This window comes from Chiloscyllium punctatum, chromosome 4 (genome assembly GCF_047496795.1).
Source record: "Chiloscyllium punctatum isolate Juve2018m chromosome 4, sChiPun1.3, whole genome shotgun sequence".
Taxonomy (NCBI): domain Eukaryota; kingdom Metazoa; phylum Chordata; class Chondrichthyes; order Orectolobiformes; family Hemiscylliidae; genus Chiloscyllium; species Chiloscyllium punctatum.
In genome coordinates this window covers 66,326,802-66,345,459 of record NC_092742.1, presented here as the reverse complement: position 1 = coordinate 66,345,459, position 18,658 = coordinate 66,326,802, and the positions used below count along the sequence as shown (strand labels likewise).

Sequence of the window (18,658 nt, the reverse complement as noted above, 5' to 3'; positions counted from 1 at the left end):
TCCTACCTTTTGGTAATTTTTATCTGGTATAAATAATAAACATGATTATTGATGAGTTATTGCTTAATCTTCTCTATACCTGAGCATTTGTTTGATGTAATATATGCAAATATATTTGGATAAAGTCATGTATGAACATGAGGAGGACGTGAACAAATGAAGTCTGCCAATAGGATATGGCAAGGATGGCAGGAGCAGAATTATGCCACAAAAATCCTAGACACCTGTGCTAGAAACTGTTCAAGGATCTCAAACACATAGTTAAAAAAAACAAGTAAAATTTGGAAATGAACATACAGGTTATACTGAAGTTCCATTTGAACTATACCAATGAGTCAGATTAGTATGCGTCATTCACGTGTTTTATTGATTTTATTCCTCTGAGATACATCACATGCTGCTCCTGAGAATGGCTAATAAGAGATGGTTAAAATAGAATTTTATCAAAAACAGAGGTTGGTAAGATTCCTAGAGGAGGAATAAGCTTAAGGATTAGAAGGACTAAGAACCCCATAATGAAGAGCAAGTATCTTTTAAGGCCATTTATCTGATAAGTGTGAGAAAATGGAAAATGTTCACACTTGGAGGGACCTGGGTAGATGAATCAAGCAATTAGGAAAGCAAATGCTATGTTAACTTTAGTTACAAAGCAATTAAAGCATAAGAATAAAGAAGTCAACTAAATTCAGCAGGACACCTGTGAGGCCAGATTTGGAGTACTATGTGCAGGTTTGGTTTTATCTAAGAAGGAACAGATTTATCCTTGAAGGAATGCAAAAAAGTGCCACCAGACTGGTTTCTGGGATAAGGGAATTGCTAAAGAGGAGAAATTGATGTCTCCAGGTACAATCTCTGGTATTTAAAGGTGTGAGAAATTATCTAAATTAAGTACATAATTCTCAAACAAAAACACAAAATTCTAGAAATATTCAACAAGTAGAAAGAGAGGCAGAGTTAGTGAACTGGATTTTTGTGAGGTCCGAGAGATTCCACAGACCTTGGTCAGGACTTTGAATCTGGGATTTCTGCCAAAATTTCTGGCTTTATTATGCATGTTTGGCTGAGAGTACAAACTTCTATTAGTTTGTTGAAACAGCTGTACACAAGGAAAAACATGACTTGATTCATAGTTTTTATATTGCGTTGCTTTAGACAATGGCTCAATGCTTATTTCTATAAGGAAAGAAGGTGTCAAGTAGATTCAACTGTTGATACTTTAAACTTCTGGTTGATTGACATTTTTATGAGATTCAAATAACAACAATTTTTAGAGCAAGTTATGAATAGCTATATTTTAAAACCTTTTCCACTATTGCCACTATATAATTCATTGATTCTTCACTGATTGCACATTGGGTGAAGCGGCATGGGTTGCTATGGAGAGTATGAGGAAGCTTTGGGGATACATTCCAGACAACAGAGGTAGGCATTTTCAGCAGCCTGTCTCAGCCCTTGACAGCCCTTTGGCCACCCTCAGACTGTTTGTTTCCTAGTTGGCCCAACTCAATTACACAACAGTCCCACCTTTTGTGTAACAAGCAATGCCATTGCCATTGCAACCAGAGATAATGTATTACTGACTGGAGAAACTGAGCACAATGAAATGATTTCACATTACCTTGCTGTAAAATTTCAATGCCCCTCTGCAAACAAAAGCTCTTACACTCCTGGGCTCAATTTTCAATGCTTCATTACAGCTTAGAATGGCCTTAAGAAAGCGTCCCTGTATTGCATAATAAACAGCTCGACTTAGATAGACCTGCAGAAACAAAGAAGACTCTGGTAAAGACACAATTTCTTTGTAATTCTTCATGGGGTTGCAGATTAAATAATAGGATAAACATTTTATGCTGTATTTTAAAACCTTTGTCCAGGCTTGTTGAAGAAGAAATGCAAGTAGAGGCCTGTCTCTGTTCACTGCACTGCCTTGGAATTCTATATTTCGAGGCTAAATATAACTGACTGGCACTGTACACCATTAAATAAACCCAGTTATCCCAACATCTTCTCCAAATCAGAATTTTATGGAAAACCTAAGGGAAGGTCAATGATCAATTCAAGAGAAAACACATTTCAGATTTGTAAATTAGATTACTTACAGTAGTGGAAACAGGCCCTTCGGCCCAACAAGTCCACACCGCCCCGCCGAAGCGTAACCCACCCATACCCCTACATCTACATTTACCCCTTACCTAACACTATGGGCAATTTAGCATAGCCAATTCACCTGGCCTGCACATCTTTGGACTGTGGGAGGAAACCGGAGCACCCGGAGGAAACCCACGCAGACACGGGGAGAACGTGCAAACTCCACACAGTCAGTCGCCTGAGGCGGGAATTGAACCCGGGTCTCAGGCGCTGCGAGGCAGCAGTGCTAACCACTGTGCCACCGTGCCGCCCACTAAGCTGTAATGTTTTCTACATAATAAGATCTTTAGGATTTGTGACCATGTGTTTGTTGCTCTGCAGTAGAAGGACAAAGACCCTGATAAATAAAACATTGACATAGGGCGAGACCGAACTTCCAGGATAGGAAGAGATTATTCAGCACAAGTATGATTGGTGTTTATGCTGCATAGAAGTGTCATCCCACCCTATTTCATCTAGTCTTATCTGTGTAACCTTCTGCTCATTTCCGTATTATATTTGCTTTAAAGGTAGCTGTCATTAAATCCTCCTGAAGGCAGATGTTCACCAGGAAACTTGACACCATTTTTTTTACTTCATAATAGATGAACTCCAGAATAGAATCCAATGATATATTTATCTCCTCCAATGCCAACATCCAAGAAGGCTTTCTCAATAACTTTTTTTTTGTTTGCACTGGCCAGCTCACCAGTTCTGTTTAAACAAGGCTTGGAAATTAAACCTTAAAGATGTTATCTAAAAGGTTTGTTTAAATGACTAGAACAGGAGGTACCAAAGCACATTCAGTAGGTCATCTGTACAGAACTTTAAAAAAATCCTTAGTCTGCAAAAAATGTAAAATGATCAAGGCTGGGCAAGTTATCCTCCACATCCCTCACAAATAGTAATGCTTGTGGAGCTGTGAATATTACATCTCAGGCCTCATCGTCATGAACCCAGTGTCAGAGAGGTAAGTGCTCCAAATTTGGGCCATTGTTGGAGTCAGCGTATACCTAGGCTGTGCATTCGCATTTGTGAAGAACGTTATAAAGTCTGGTGGGTCAGATGTAAGGCAAGGGCTGAGAGGAAAATCTGAGATCAAGACCTGATCTTGAAAGGTCATAGGTTTCAGGATCACCTGAAGAGGCAATTCTGACACATACTTCGAGTCATAGAGTCATACAGCACACAAACAGACCTTTTGGCTTTAAGGGTCATGTATGCCGACCAGGTTTTCTAAAATGAACTAGTCCCTGCATTTTATTTATGCAATATTTAACAGAGTCTTTCTCCAAAAAGCTGTGTGATTTAACCACTTGTCAGTTTAACAGTAGTGCTTGAAAGTATGACTTCAACTCTGTTCTTATGCTCCAGTACAATACACCTACGTCATAATGTCACTTGCAGAGTGAATTGTTTTCTTGGGTCAAGAGTAGAAACAGAAGGAAAATGTCAGCATCATATAATCAAAATCCAAAACAAATATTTATATATAGCAGGGAGGTTGCAGGTCAGAGGCCACATTGACCATGACAGAGTGCTTTGGGCCTGGACTATAGTGGAATGACTTTTCTTCATAGTTGGTACTGATCTGTAAATGAGCTATTTTTTATCAGAAATCTTAGGCTTTGGCCTACATTTGAATCAATTAGATGATAAAGGTTTCTCATTTTTTTATTAGCACTTTTCTTTATGCAAACTAAAAACTCCATTAACATGATAAATTTTATGGTAAAGTGTTTTCAACACTTAACAAAAACTAATATTTACAAATTATAGATATATCTGTAAACATGTAAAAAGTGATGAATATTTGTTAACTAATCAATTATTTTATATCAATCTGGAAACAATTATCTCAAATCAATGCATAAATAGGTAACCACAATACCTCAAAGAGTTTGGGGTTGAGTGCAAGTGCTCTGTGAAAGTCATAGATACATTTAAAGTCATGAAGCTTCAAACCGCATAATCCTCGCTGATAATAAGCTTTAGCAAAATTTGGGAGCAATTTCACTGCACTATTAAAGGAATCAATTGCCTGAAAAACATCAATCAAAAATTACTTCAAGTAACAGAGACTAAGTAACATGAATAAACATCACAATAAGGAATAATATTCTCACCTCTCGGAGTTGATTTAATTCAATGTAGCAAAGACCCATGTGGTAATATATTTCCACACTCGTATTAACTGTATTTGTAATTCCTATTTCAGAAGCTTCATGTTCGAGATCCAAAGCTCTCTGAAAGCTGCTCAGTGCATCCTACATTGTAAAAAGAATGTTGAGAAATGATAAAGGCTTTAGGGTTACAGACTTTAATTTTTATACCTTAGTATTTTCGGTGACTGAAGGAAATGGGGTTTGGTAGAAAGGTGTTGAGAGACAAGAAAAGGGCAGTGCATGAAAGACAGAAAACAGACAAATAAATAGTTCCAGAAACTTAATGGATCTGCTGAACAACTACTAGTCACTATTTTCACAGTGCAGATTTTAAATACAAGGAAGCCCATGCAGACAATGTGCAAACTCCACACAGTCAGAGGCAGGAATTGAACCCAGGTCCCTGGCGCTGTGAGGCAGCAGTGCTAACCACTGTGTCACCGTGCTTCACCTTCCCATCTTAATTTGCTTGAGAAGACCTTTAACCTTTAGTGCACAATGTTATAGAAAATTGACAACCACAGTGATAAATAAAATGAAGTGTGAAGTGATTTGAGTGACTTGTATTCGACTCATTTTTTTGTGAATGACTGACTTTTGGATTTTGGAACTGCCACAAAAATCACAAATTCATCAAATTTATCAATGTAGCATTTGCTCCAAATTAATTGATGCTAAGAAAGCTGTATGTATACCAGTGATGCTGAACTATCAACGAATTTAGTGATCACCCATCATCAGAAGCACCTAACTGCAATTTCCTGCTGATAGCATTTTGATAAAATATACAAATCCGTACCTGTTGATATGAGCTTGATTAACTGCCAGTGAAAATGCCCAAATTTGGCAAAAAATCAAAATATATATTTTCAAAAGGTCACAAAGGTGATTTGAACAGAACATGTAAAGATTTGTTTTTAATTTCTTATGGCCTGTGAGTGGGCATCTATCTGGGTCACCATTTATTGCCCACTCCAATCGTTCTGGACGTGTGTTGCCTTTTTGAACCATTGCAGAATTTGGGGTAGAAGAAAGATCATAGTGCAGTTAGGAAGGGTTAATTAGTTGGGTATTAATGGCATACACAGCTGAGCTTGAGAGAAAAATTGCAATACTGGACCAAATGCCTCCACCGTTCTGTGACTTCAACCTTGTGATACTCATTACAGGCTTCCATCCTATGGCCAGTTTGATAAAAGACACAGTACAAGCCAGACTGTTGTCCTATGAGCCCGCCAGACATGGAGCTGGAATTGAATGTTCAATGCTTCTGAAAGCTACTGAAAGCCCCAGGAAGTCACAGAAAAAGGACAAAGAAGTAGGCCATAGCTTTGAGAGCGGGTAGGATACAATGACTCCAAAGTTTCCTCTCATGGTGCTAATTAAATGAAGAATGATATGAAATTGAACTTAAAAGCAAAGTTATGAAATTGTGACAGATTTAATTAACAAGCCAGAGCAGTTGGGAGAGATTGTTATAAAATATATTTGAACCAAGGTTTCTCAGAAAAATGAGACAAGGGGAATTTTGAAATTCTTGAAGACATGAATTACACCCTAAATTAATGTCACTAAATGAATGGCATGTGTTCAATATTAGGTGCCAAAGTGAAAAGAAATTCATTGATCAATGTGTGCCTGCATTAACACATCTCATAGAATCCTATAGATTTATACAACTAAATGACCTATTGATAACCGAATTGCATTAAGCATAGGAGATCTTGCAGTGAGACCATGACTACTGTGAGAGGAGAAGCTTACTCTCATGAAACTGATCAATATGTGCAAAAGGTCGGAGATTGTAATTTAGCAGCTAGAACATTTACATAGCAGAACAGACCACCCAACTAATGTTCACTAATTTCCAAAGTCCTTTCTTCAAATTTTATTTCTCGCAGGATTTTTTAAAACTCTTGAATGAGCTTTACATTAAGGATAATCTGTTAAATGCTTTTCAGATGTGGTCAAAATTTGATATCGTTCAGTAACAGATGGTCATTACGTCAAAAAATAAGTTGTGAATTTAACAGATTGACAAATTTAAATTTGGCGATTCTTGGATCACTGCTAATGTTTAAGTTACAGAATTATAGAGTCATAGACATTGAGATGTACAGCATGGAAACAGGCTCTTCAGTCCAACTAGTCCATGCCGACCAGATAACCCAACCCAACCTAGTTCCACCTGCCAGCACCTGACCCATATCCCTCCAAACTCTTCCTATTCATATACCCATCCAGGTGCCTTTTGAATGTTGCAATTGTACTAGCCTGCATCACTTCCTCTGGCAGCTCATTCCATACACGTACCACCCTCTGCGTGAAAAGGTTGCCTCTTACATCATCTTTTAAATATATTTCCCCTCTCCCTCTAAACCTATGCCCTCTACACCCCAGGGAAAAGACTTTGCCTATTTACCCAATCCATGTCCCTCATGATTTTATAAACCTTTATAAGGTCACCCCTCAGCCTCCGATGCACCAGGGAAAACTGCCCTAACCTATTCAACCTCTCCCTATAGCTCAAATCCTCCAACCCTGGCAACATCATTGTAAATCTTTTCTGAACCCTTTCAAGTTTCACAACAGCTTTCCGATAGCAATATTCCAACAGTGGCCTAACCAATGTCCTGTACAACCGTAACTTGACCTCCCAACTCCTGTACTCAATATTCTGACCAATAAACGAAAGCATACCAAACGCCTTCTTCACTATCCTATCTACCTGCGACTCCACTTTCAAGGAGCTATGAACCTGCACTCCAAGGTCTCTTTGTCCAGCAACTCCCTAGGACCTTACCATTAAGTGTATAAGTCCTGCTACAATTTGCTTTCCCAAAATGCAGCACTTCACATCTATCTAAAATAAACTTCATCTGCTACTCCTCAGCCCATTGGCCCATCTGAACAAGATCCTGTTGTAATCTGAGGTAACCTTGTTTGCTGTCTACCAAGCCTCCAATTTCGGTGTCTTCTGCAAGCTTACTAACTATACCTCTTATGCTCCCATCCAAATCATTTATATAAATGATGAAAAGTAATGGACCCAGCACCGATCCTTGTGGCACTCCACTGCTCACAAGCTTCCAATCTGAAAAACAACCCTCCACCACCACCCTCTGTCTCCTGCCTTTGAGCCAGTTCTGTATCCCAATGGCGAATTCTCCCTATATTCCATGAGACTGAACCTTGCTAAGCAGTCTCCCATAGGGAACCTTGTCAAACGCCTTATTGAAGTCCATATAGATCACATCTACTGCTCTGCCCTCATCAATCCTCTTTGCTACTTCTTCAAAAAACTCAATCAAGTTTGTGAGATATGATTTCCCTTGCATAAAGCCATGTTGACAATCCTTAATCAGTCCTTGCCTTTCCAAATACATGTAAATCCTGTCCATCAGGGTTCCTTTCAACAACCCACCCACCACCAACATCAGGCTCACTGGTCTATAGTTCCCTGGCTTGTCTTTATCACCTTTCTTAAACAGTGGCACCACGTTAGCCAACCTCCAGTCTTCCAGCACCTCACCTGTGACTATCGATGATACAAATATCTCAGCAAGAGGCCCAGCAATTACTTCTCTAGCTTCCCACAGGGTTCTAGGGTACACCTGATCAGGTCCTGGGGATTTATCCATTTTATGCATTTCAAGACATCCAGCACTTCCTCCTCTGTAATATGGACATTTTTCAAGATGTCACCATCTATTTCCCTACATTCTATATCTTCCATATCCTTTTCAACAGTAAATACTGATGTAAAATATTTGTTTCATATCTGCCCCATCTCCTGCAGCTCCACACAAAGGCCATCTTGCTGATCTTTGAGGGGCCCTATTTGCTCCCTAAGTACCTTTTTGTCTTTAACATATTTGTAAAAACCCTTTGGATTCTCTTTGACTCTATTTGCCAAAGCTATCTCATGTTCCCTTTTTGCCCTCCTGATTTTTCTCTTAAGTATACTCCTACTGCCTTTATACTCCTCTAAGGATTCTCTTGATCTATCCTGTCTTTACGTGACATATGCTTCCTTCTTTTTCTTAACCAAACCCTCAATTTCTTTAGTCATCCAGCATTCCCTATACCTACCAGCCTTTCCTTTCACCCTGACAGGAATATACTTTCTCTGGATTCTCGTTATCTCATTTCTGAAGACTTCCCATTTTCCAGCTGTCCCTTTACCTGCGAACATCTGCCCCCAATCAGCTTTTGAAAGTTCTTGCCTAATACCATCAAAATTGGCCTTCCTCCAATTTATAACTTCAACTTTTAGATCTGGTCTATCCTTTTCCATCACTATTTTAAATCTAATAGAATTATGGTCGCTGGCCCCAAAGTGCTCTCCCACTGGCACCTCAGTCACCTGCCCTGCCTTATTTCCCAAGAGTAGGTCAAGTTTTGCACCTTCTCTAGTAGGTACATCCACATACTGAATCAGAAATTTTCTTAAACACACTGAACAAGTTCCTCTCCATCTAAACCCTTAACACTATGCAGTCCCAGTCTATGTATAGAAAGTTAAAATTCGCTACTATAACCACCCTATTATTCTTACAGATAACTGAGATCTCCTTCCAAGTTTGTTTCTCCTTCTGACTATTAGGGGGTCTATAATACAATCGAATAAGGTGAGCAGTCCTTTCTTATTCCTCAGTTCTACCCAAATACCTTCCCTGGAATTATTTCCGAGCATAAGAGGTACAGTTAGTAAGTTTGCAGATGACACCAAAATTGGAGGTGTAGTGGACAGCAAAGAGGGTTACCTCAGATTACAACAGGATCTGGACCAGATGGGCCAATGGGCTGACAAGTAGCAGATGGAGTTTAATTCAGATAAATGTGAGATGCTGCATTTTGGGAAAGCAAATCCTAGCAGGACTTATACACTTAATGGTAAGGTCCTAGGGAGTGTTGCTGAACAAAGAGACTTTGGAGTGCAGGTTCATAGCTCCTTGAAAGTGGAGACACAGGTAAATAGGATAGTGAAGAAGGCGTTTGGTATGCTTTCCTTTATTGGTCAGAGTATTGAGTACAGGAGTTGGGAGGTCATGTTGCGGCTGGACAGGACATTGGTTAGGCCACTATTGGAATATTGCATGCAATTCTGGTCTCCTTCCTATCAGAAAAATGTTGTGAAACTTGAAAGGGTTCAGAAAAGATTTACAATGATGTTGCCAGGGTTGGAGGGTTTGAGCTACAGGGAGAGGCTGAACAGGCTGGGACTGTTTTCCCTGGAGCATCAGAGGCTGAGGGATGACCTTATAGAAGTTTACAAAATTATGAGGGGCATGGATAGGGTAAATAGACAAAGTCTTTTCTCTGGGGTAGGGGAGTCCAGAACTAGAAGGCATAGGTTTAGGGTGAGAGGGGAAAGATATAAAAGCGACCTAAGGGGCAACTTTTTCATGCAGCGGGTGGTATGGGTATGGAATGAGCTGCCAGAGGATGTGGTGGAGGCTGATACAATTGCAACATTTAAGAGGCATTTGGATGGGTATATGAATAGGAAGGGTTTAGAGGGATATGGGCCAGATGCTGGCAGGTGGGACTAGATTGGGTTAGGATATCTGGTCGGCATGGACAGGTTGGACCGAAGGGTCTGTTTCCATGCTGTACATCTCTATGACTCTATGACTCTATAATACCCCCCTAAGTACAGCTGTAATGCTATCCCTGATCAAAAATGCTACTCCCCCCTCCTCTCTTGCCTCCCTTTCTGTCCTTCCTGTTGCATTTGTATCCTGGACCATTAAGCTGCCAATCCTGTCCATCCCAGAGCCACGTTTCTGTAATTGCTATGATATCCTAGTTCCACATTCCTAACTATGCCCCAAGTTCATCTGCTTTCCCTGTTAGGCCTCTTGCATTGAAATAAATGCAGCTTCATTAATCAGTCCTACTTTGCTCTCTGCTCTGTCCCTGCCTGTCCTGACTGTTTGACTCACCTTTGTTCTCAACTGTACCAGTCTCAGATTGAAATCTTTCCTCACTATCTCCCTGGGCAGATCATACCATACAAAGATTGGAGGCTGACAGAACAGGTTTAAGAATACAAAGTTATGGCTGCAAAGAAGATGCACAAGAAGCAAGATCAATATTAGAATATAAGTTTGAGAGGTCCATTCAGAAGTCCAAATAGAGCAGCAAAGAGGCTGTTCTTGAACATGTTGGTACATGTGTTTAAGCTTTTGTATCTTCTAAGAACTCATTGGTGGATAGGATCAAGAAAAACCCTAAAGCTTTCTATAGGTATATCAGGAACAAAAGAATGACTAGAGAAAGATTTGGGCCAATTAAGGATAGTAGTGGGAAGTTGTGCATGGAGTCTGAGGAGATAGGGGAAGCACTAAATGAATATTTTTCATTCATATTCACACAGGAAAAAGACAATGTTGTCGAGCAGAATATTGAAATACAGGCTAGACCAGATGGGATTGAGGTTCACAAAGAGGAGGTGTTAGCAATTCTGGAAAGTGTGAAAATAGGTAAGCTCCCTAGGATGGATGGGATTTATCCTAGGATTCTCTGGGAAGCCAGGGAGGGGATTGCAGAGACTTTGGCTTTAATCTTTATGTTGTCTTTGTCTACAGGAATAGTGCCAGAAGATTGGAGGATAGCAAATGCTGTCCCTTTGTTCAAGAAGAGGACAACCCTGGTAATTATAGACAAGTGAGCCTTAAGGTTGTGGATAAAGTGTTGGAAAAGGTTACAAGAGATAGGATTTATAATCATCCAGAGAAGAATAAGTTGATTATTGACAGTCAACACGGTTTTGTGAAGGGTAGGTCATGTCTCACAAATCTTATTGGTTACCTTCTTTGAGAAGGTACCAAACAGGTGGATGAGGGTAAATCAGTTGATGTGGTAAATATGGATTTCAGTAAGGCATTTGAGAAGGATCCCCATGGTAAGCTATTGCACAAAAATTGGAAGCATGGGATTGAGGGTGATTTAGTAGGTTGGATCAGAAATTGACTAGCTGAAAGGAGATGGAGGGTGGTGGTTGATAGGAAATGTTCAACCTGGAGTTCAGTTACTAGTGGTGTAGCACAAGGATCTGTTTTGGGGTCACTGCTGTTTGTCATTTTTATAAATGACCTCGATGAGGACGTAAAAGGACGTGAGTAAATTTGTGGATGACACTGAGGTCAGTGGAGTTGTGGATAGTGCTGAAGGATGCTCCAGGTCACAGAGGGACATAGATAAGCTGAAGAGCTGGGCAGAGAGGTGGCAAATGGAGTTTAACGTGGAAAAGTGTGAGATGATTCACTTTGAAAGGAGAAACAGGAATACAGAGTAGTGGGCTAATGGTATGATTCTTGGTAGTGTAGATGAGCAGAGGTATCTCGGTGTCCATGTACACAGATCCCTGACAGTTGCCATCCAGGTTAATAGGGTGGTTAAGAAGGCATCCGGTATGTTAGCTTTTATTGGCAGACGGACTGAGTTTTGGAGCCATGAGGTCATGTTGCAGCAATACAAAACTCTGGTGTGGCCACACTTGGAGTATTGTACAGTTCTGGTCACCACATTGTAGGAAGGATGTGAAAGATTTGGAAAGGGTGCAGAGGAGATTTACTAGGATGTTGCCTGGTGTGGAGGGAAGGTCTTATGAGGAAAGGCTGAGGGACATGAGCCTGTTTTCATTAGAGAGAAAAAGATTGAAATGTGACTTAATTGAGACATATAAGATAATCAGAGAGTTAGATAGGGTAGACAGTGAGAGCTTTTCTCCTTGGATGGTGATGGCTAGCATGAGGGGACATAGCTTTAAATTGAGGGGTGATAGATATAGGACAGATGTCAGAGGTAGTTTCTTTACTCAGAGAGTGGTAGGGGCGTGGAACACCCTACCTGCAATAGTAGTAGGCTCACCAACTTTGAGGGCACTTAAATGGTCATTGGATAAACATATGAAAAATAATGGAATAGTGTAGGATAGATAGGCTTCAGATTGGTTCTACAGGTTGGCACAACATCGAGGGCCGAAGACCCTGTACTGCGCAGTAATGTTTTATGTTCAATGCCTTTTGGAAGAGGTGGGAAGAGATTATAACCAGTGTGGCTTTGATGATGTTGGCTGCCTTTCTTAGGTACCTGGTGGTGAATTCATTAGTCATGGATTTCTTCAATTGTGCAGCTCACTGTAGTTTTAGTTTACTCATTCAGGGGATGAGGGCATCGCTGGTCAAACCAGCATTTATTACCCATCCCTAACTACCCAAAAGGCAGTTAAACACATTGCTGTGAGTCTGGAGTCACATATAGGCCAGGTGAGGTAAAGATGGCAGATTCCTTCCCTCAAGGACATTAGTTGAATCAGTGCTTGTATTTCAGTGTATAAATTGGTTAAAATGTTACCTTGTTTCAGAATGCAATTAGGATGGTATTAGTTGTATTTAACTGTATGTAGGTACAGGACATTAACAGATTATTCATTTTGCTCCGATTACAAAGACTCAGACCGAATCTGTAATTGTTGGATGAGAGAGAAGATGTTTTCATGGGAATGTGTTCATTCTTTTCATTTATTTTTTCATGAGATCAAGGTGTTGCTGACTAGGCTAGTGTTTATTGCTCATTACCCAAATTGCCCATGAGAAGCTGACGATGAGCTGCGTTCTTGCAGGTCTGGCAGTATCTGTGGAGATAAATCAGAGTTAACATTTCTGGTCCAGTGACTCTTCTCCAGTTCTGAAGAAGGGTCACTGGGCCCGAAACATGAACTCTGATTTCTCTGCACAGATGCTGCCAGACCTGCTGAGCTTTTCCAGCAACTGTTGTTTTTGTTCAAGAATCTTTGCGTTCTATAAAGAGAGGCAACAAGCACAAAAAACAAATAAGTATTGATGACCTTTTATTAAAAACTAAGTAATTGAAAAAACTTAATTTCCAGGACTATGGGTTACAGGCAGTGCAAGTACGTCTAGTAAAATCTTTCTTGCAGAGAACTGGTAATGATCTAATGAGCTAAAAAGCATCTTTCTGCACTGTTGAAAATCTATGATTCTGTAAGTATATATCTCTCCAGACTTGATGCACACAATCCATTATAGTCCAAAATGTGTACAATGGAGCCATTTTCTAGACTCATTACACATGCCCTGAATTTTACCCCTTCACCAGCACATGAATACATGCATTATTCAATGTTGAAATAACCTAGACTATATATCATTTTGAGAAATATGTTTCAGAAATATGCATTACCTCATGTTTGCCAGCTTTCATTTGGCTTTTCCCAAGTAAAGTTAACAGTGGTGATGTTTTTTCCATTCCATTCAAGTTCTCTATAGCTTTGTCATAATTTTTCAGAAAAACTTGTACAGTGGCTTGCTGAATTGGAGAGGAATCAGAAGCTGTTCCAGCAAACAAACCATAAAAGAAAGGTTAATGAAAGGTCATAAAAGCTCGATAAAGAGATCTGTTACAAAGAGATATACCAAATACAACTGAATAACATAAATATTCCAAGATATTTCAACTTCGGAGAATCCAAAATACAGAAACAAGATACTATTGATGCTGGAACCTGAAACACAAACAGGAGCTGGTGGAAATGGCTGGCAGGTCAGGCAGCACATGAGAAGATTTAACAGTGAAAACAGGTGCTGCTTAACATTCTGTGTATTTTCTGTTCTCTTAACTTTTGGAAATGTCTAGCGAGCATTAATTTGTTTTAATATGCAAATTTTCTCTAAATATGAAGCATGCAGAGCAAGGTTGGATTAACACATGGATCTATCCCACAAATTGGATGCAAATTGGATTAACACATGGATTCATCCCATGGATTGGATATAAAATTGGATTAACACTATAAAAGTCAAAGAACAGTAACAGCCAGTTCCATATTTAATTCCAATGAATTTCTCTCCTAGGAAATTAGACTTGAATTAAGCCCAATAATTCGACACATAGAAACTTTTGATTTGCATATTTTTAACAATATTAGATTAATTATTACATTTTAAAGCAATCAAATGATGCACCATATATGTAAATCACTGACATCTCTGTCCAGACAAAATTAAGTCAGAAAACAATGAAAGAGACCAACATTCATTTCCAAATGCCCCATCAGGAACAGAACTGCATCCCCTGGTTTGTGAGTCAGATGGTATCACACAGACCATCTGGGAGCAGACTCAGCATTTTTAAGGCAATGAGTTCTCAATTCCATTCCCTTCAGTTGCTAAATTGTTTTATTCGGTCAATACTATTAACACCATTAACACAATTAGTACAAATGATGTAATTTTATTGGTAAGATGCTAGGCAAATGCATGGTGTTAGTAACAGATTGAATGATTCCTTTAGAATGTTTCAATAATTCTTGAACTTACGACTGTGCCTCCAAAATGAGTGGTCGATGCATATCATCTAAAAATGTCCTGATTATGAAAGGGTTTAAATTTTTTAAAATGTCTATTCAATTATATTACAATTTATGAGGATGTAACTATAAATATCAATTATACAATTATTTTCATATATCAAACTTCTAAGTATATAGATATGTTAATAAATTAGAACAGACAATTGAACAACTCAAATATGTCAGCTGGTTCCTCATCAATATAATTTAATTTGTACACAATTAACTCAAAACTAATTATACCTGCCTTTACTAATTTATCCAAAATTAAATATCTTGCAGCACATTTTAAGTATTTGATTTTTGTATGAAAACATTACCTTGATTGATCTCAGCAGAATATTGGATACAAAAACTGGCAAGTTCGAAATTTTTCATTTCATACAGATATTGTCCTCTTTAATGAAAAATGAATTAGGAAAAATATATTAGATTATGAAACAGCATTTAATTCAATAGGTGTGTCTTCATGTAATACTTGTAAATAAATATTTTCTTCCTGTTAGAAAATAGCCTGCAATACCATGCAATACCATTTCACATGAACCACCAATGATACAAAAGCTACACTATTTCATAAATAGAATTATTATTTTTAGCAACATAGTTCTGATACTTAAAGTTTCTAATTTATCATTTTTACTTTGTGATACAGGCTAGGACTGCAAAGAACAATTTTTATTTTGAATGGATTAACACAGCTTTAAGAAACAAAAAAGACTTTCAAATCAGAATTCAATCTGGGATCTGGCTTGCACAGTACCATTAGTAACAATAGTTAGACATTAACATCCCCACAGTAACATCATCTAGTTGAGATTGTACCTCAGCTCACTTGTTGCTGAAACTATCATTTGTGTTTTTGTTACTTGTAAATTTAACTATTCCAGTGCATTTTTGGCCAGCTCCTGACATTCTCCTCACAGCTATCCAAATATATTTCAAACATCACCTCATGTCAATTGACATGTTCAGTTAAGTCAAAGCCTTTAGCTTATAGCCTCATTTTTGGGTTCAAAACTGCTTCATTGGCATTGCTCATTCCCCCCCCCGCGGATCCCACAGTCCCCACCTCTGCCCCCCGATGCCCCCTGTGAGTGTCACTTCTGTAAATGACGTCATCCCCCCGCAACTCTACTACCATGCCCACTCCAGTTACAGTCTCCACCCCCTGTCCCTGTTCCAGCTGGTCTAGGTCCTAGCTCCAGGCCCTACCGAGTTTACGCCATCCCCCCAAGCCCTCCTCCTCACTGAGGACGAACGATCAGTACTCAGTAAAGGCTTTACCTTCACCTTCCTCTGCTTCCAGATCAACAAATTCAATACGCGTTGTGACGTTGAACACTTTTTCTGTCGCCTCCGCCTCCGAGCTTACTTTTTCAATCAAAACTCCTGCCCACCTTCCGAGGACCCCTTCACCCACCTCCAACACACCCCATTCACCTGGACACCCCGTGCTGGTCTATTACCCACCCTTGATCTCTTTATTTCCAATTGCTGCTGGGACATTGACTGCCTCAAACTGTCCACCCCTCTCACCCACTCCAACCTCTCGTCCTCACAATGCGCAGCTGTACACACCTTCATTCAACCCCAACCTCACCATCAAACCAGCAGATGGAGTTGAGGGGGTGGCACAGTGGTAGTTTGACGCACTGACCTCTGCATCGCTGAAACTAGGCACCAATTCGAAGACATCTCCTCCTACTGCCCCCTTGACCATGACCTCACCTCCCATTACCAAACCATCATCTCGCAGATCATACACAATCTCTTCACTTCAGGGGATCTCCCACCCACAGATTCCAACCTCATAGTTCGGGAACCCCACACCACCCAGTTCTACCTCCTTCCCAAGATCCACAAGCCTGACCACCCCGGCCAACCCATTGTCTCAGCCTGCACCTGCCTCACTGAACTCATCTCCACCTAAAACTGTCCTATCCCCCCGGTCCAGGAACATCCCACCTATGTTCAGGACACCACCTGCACCCTCCACATCCTCCAAGATTTTTGTTTCTCTGGTACCCAACACCACATCTTCACCATGGATATCCAGTCCCTTTACACCTCCATCCACCTTGAGCAGATTCTCCAACCCCTCAGTTTCTTCCTCTCCCGACGTCCCACCAGTACCCTTCCACTGACACTCTCATTTGTTTGGCTGAACTGGTCCTCACACTCCATAATTTCCCCTTTGAATCCTCCCACTTCCTCCAGATGAAAGGGAACCCGCATGGGCGCTAGCTATGCCTGTCTTTTCATCAGTTAAATGGAACTGTCTATCTTCCATTGTGACAACAACATCATTCCCCACCTCTTCCTCCGCAACATTGATGACTGCATCGGCGGCACCTCGTGCTCCCATGAGAAAGTTGAACAGTTCACCAACTTCACCAAGACATTCCACCCCAACCTTAAGTTCACCTGGACCATCTCAGACACCTCCCTCCCCTTCCTGGATCTCTCCATCTCCATCAATGGTGACATCTTCTACAAACCCACCAACTCCCCCAGTTATCTGGACTATACCTCCTCCCACCCTGCCTCCTGTAAAACTGCTATCCCTTTTTCCCAATTCCTCTGCCTCCACCACATCTGCTTTCAGGAGGACCAGTTCCACTACACAACACACCAGATGGCCTCCTTCTTTAAAGACCGCAATTTCCCTTCCCACATGGTTGATGATGCCCTCCAGCGCATCTCATCCACTTCTGCAACAAGGACAGAAACCCCCTAGTCGTCACCATCCAACCTTACCAACCTCTGTATACATTGCATCATCCTCTGCCATTTCTGCCATCTCCAAACATACCCCACCACCACAGATATATTTCCCTCCTCACCCCTACCCACTTTCCATAAAGACTGTTCCCTCCATTACTCCCTCCGCAAGTCCACACCCTGAATAATCCACCATCCCCTCCCGGTCCCTTCCCCTGGCACTGCAGGAATTGCAAAATCTGTGTCCAAAGCTCCCCCTTCACCTCCATCCAAAGCCCCAAAGGAGCCTTCCACATCCATTAATGTTTCATCTGCACTTCCACACATGTCATTTACTGCATCCGTTGCTCCCAATGCAATCTCCTCTACATGAGGGAGACAGGACACCTACTCGCAGAGCAACCAACCAACCCCACTGCCCCCTGACCGAACACTTCAACTCCCCTTCCCACTCTGCCAAGGACATGCAGGACCTGGGCTTCCTCCAGCACCACTTCCTAACCACCCGATGCCTGGAGGAAGAACGCCTCATCTTCCACCTCAGGACCCTCCAACCCCAGGGCATCAATGTCAATTTCACCAGTTTCCTCATTTCTCTTCCCCCCACCTTATCCCAGTTCCACCCTTCCAGCTCAGCACCGCCCTCATGACCTGTCCCACCTGTCCATCTTCCTTCCTACCCATCTGCTCCACCCACCTCTCTGACCTATCACTATTACCCCTAACTCCATCTACCTATTGCACTCTCAGCTATCTTCACCACCAGTCCTACCCCCCTCCCATTTATCTCACCACCCCCTCGGCTCATTGCCTCATTCCTGATGAAGGGCGTTTGTCTGAAATGTTGACTCTCCTGCTCCTCGGATGCTGCCTGACCTGCTGTGCTTTTCCAGCACCACACACTCGACTCTAATCTCCAGCATCTGCAGCCCCCACTTTCACCACTGTCATCCCTATCTCAGTAAATTGTTGCAATCATTAGCCTCTAATTATCTGTGCTTATAATTCTAGCTTCTTGAGCATTCCTTAATGTAATTGCTCCATCATGAACGGCATTGTCAGCAGCTGCCCAAACCCCAAGTCCTTTACTAAACCTCTCAACCTCACTTTCCTACTTTAAGATTATCCCCAAAATCTATCTCTTTGACCAAGCTGTTTGCCATTTGACCTATTATCACCTCATGTGGTTCGGCGTTATATTTCACTTTATAACAGAAGCATAGAATATAGGGGACAGGAGTAGGCCATTTGGCCTTCTGAG

General features: G+C 40.9%; 1 protein-coding gene across 1 annotated transcript in view; it reads right to left on the bottom strand.

The window, feature by feature from the left end:
- ttc6 (tetratricopeptide repeat domain 6) overlaps positions 1-18,658 on the bottom strand; it is a 230,399-nt gene that overhangs the window by 62,939 nt on the left and 148,802 nt on the right. The window contains exons 19-23 of the mRNA XM_072567883.1: positions 14,994-15,070; positions 13,506-13,654; positions 4,254-4,394; positions 4,019-4,168; positions 1,619-1,759 (exon numbers count right to left, since the gene is read on the bottom strand). Of these exons, the coding sequence (XP_072423984.1) occupies positions 1,619-1,759; positions 4,019-4,168; positions 4,254-4,394; positions 13,506-13,654; positions 14,994-15,070 (658 nt within the window). The remainder of the gene's footprint in view (positions 1-1,618; positions 1,760-4,018; positions 4,169-4,253; positions 4,395-13,505; positions 13,655-14,993; positions 15,071-18,658) is intronic.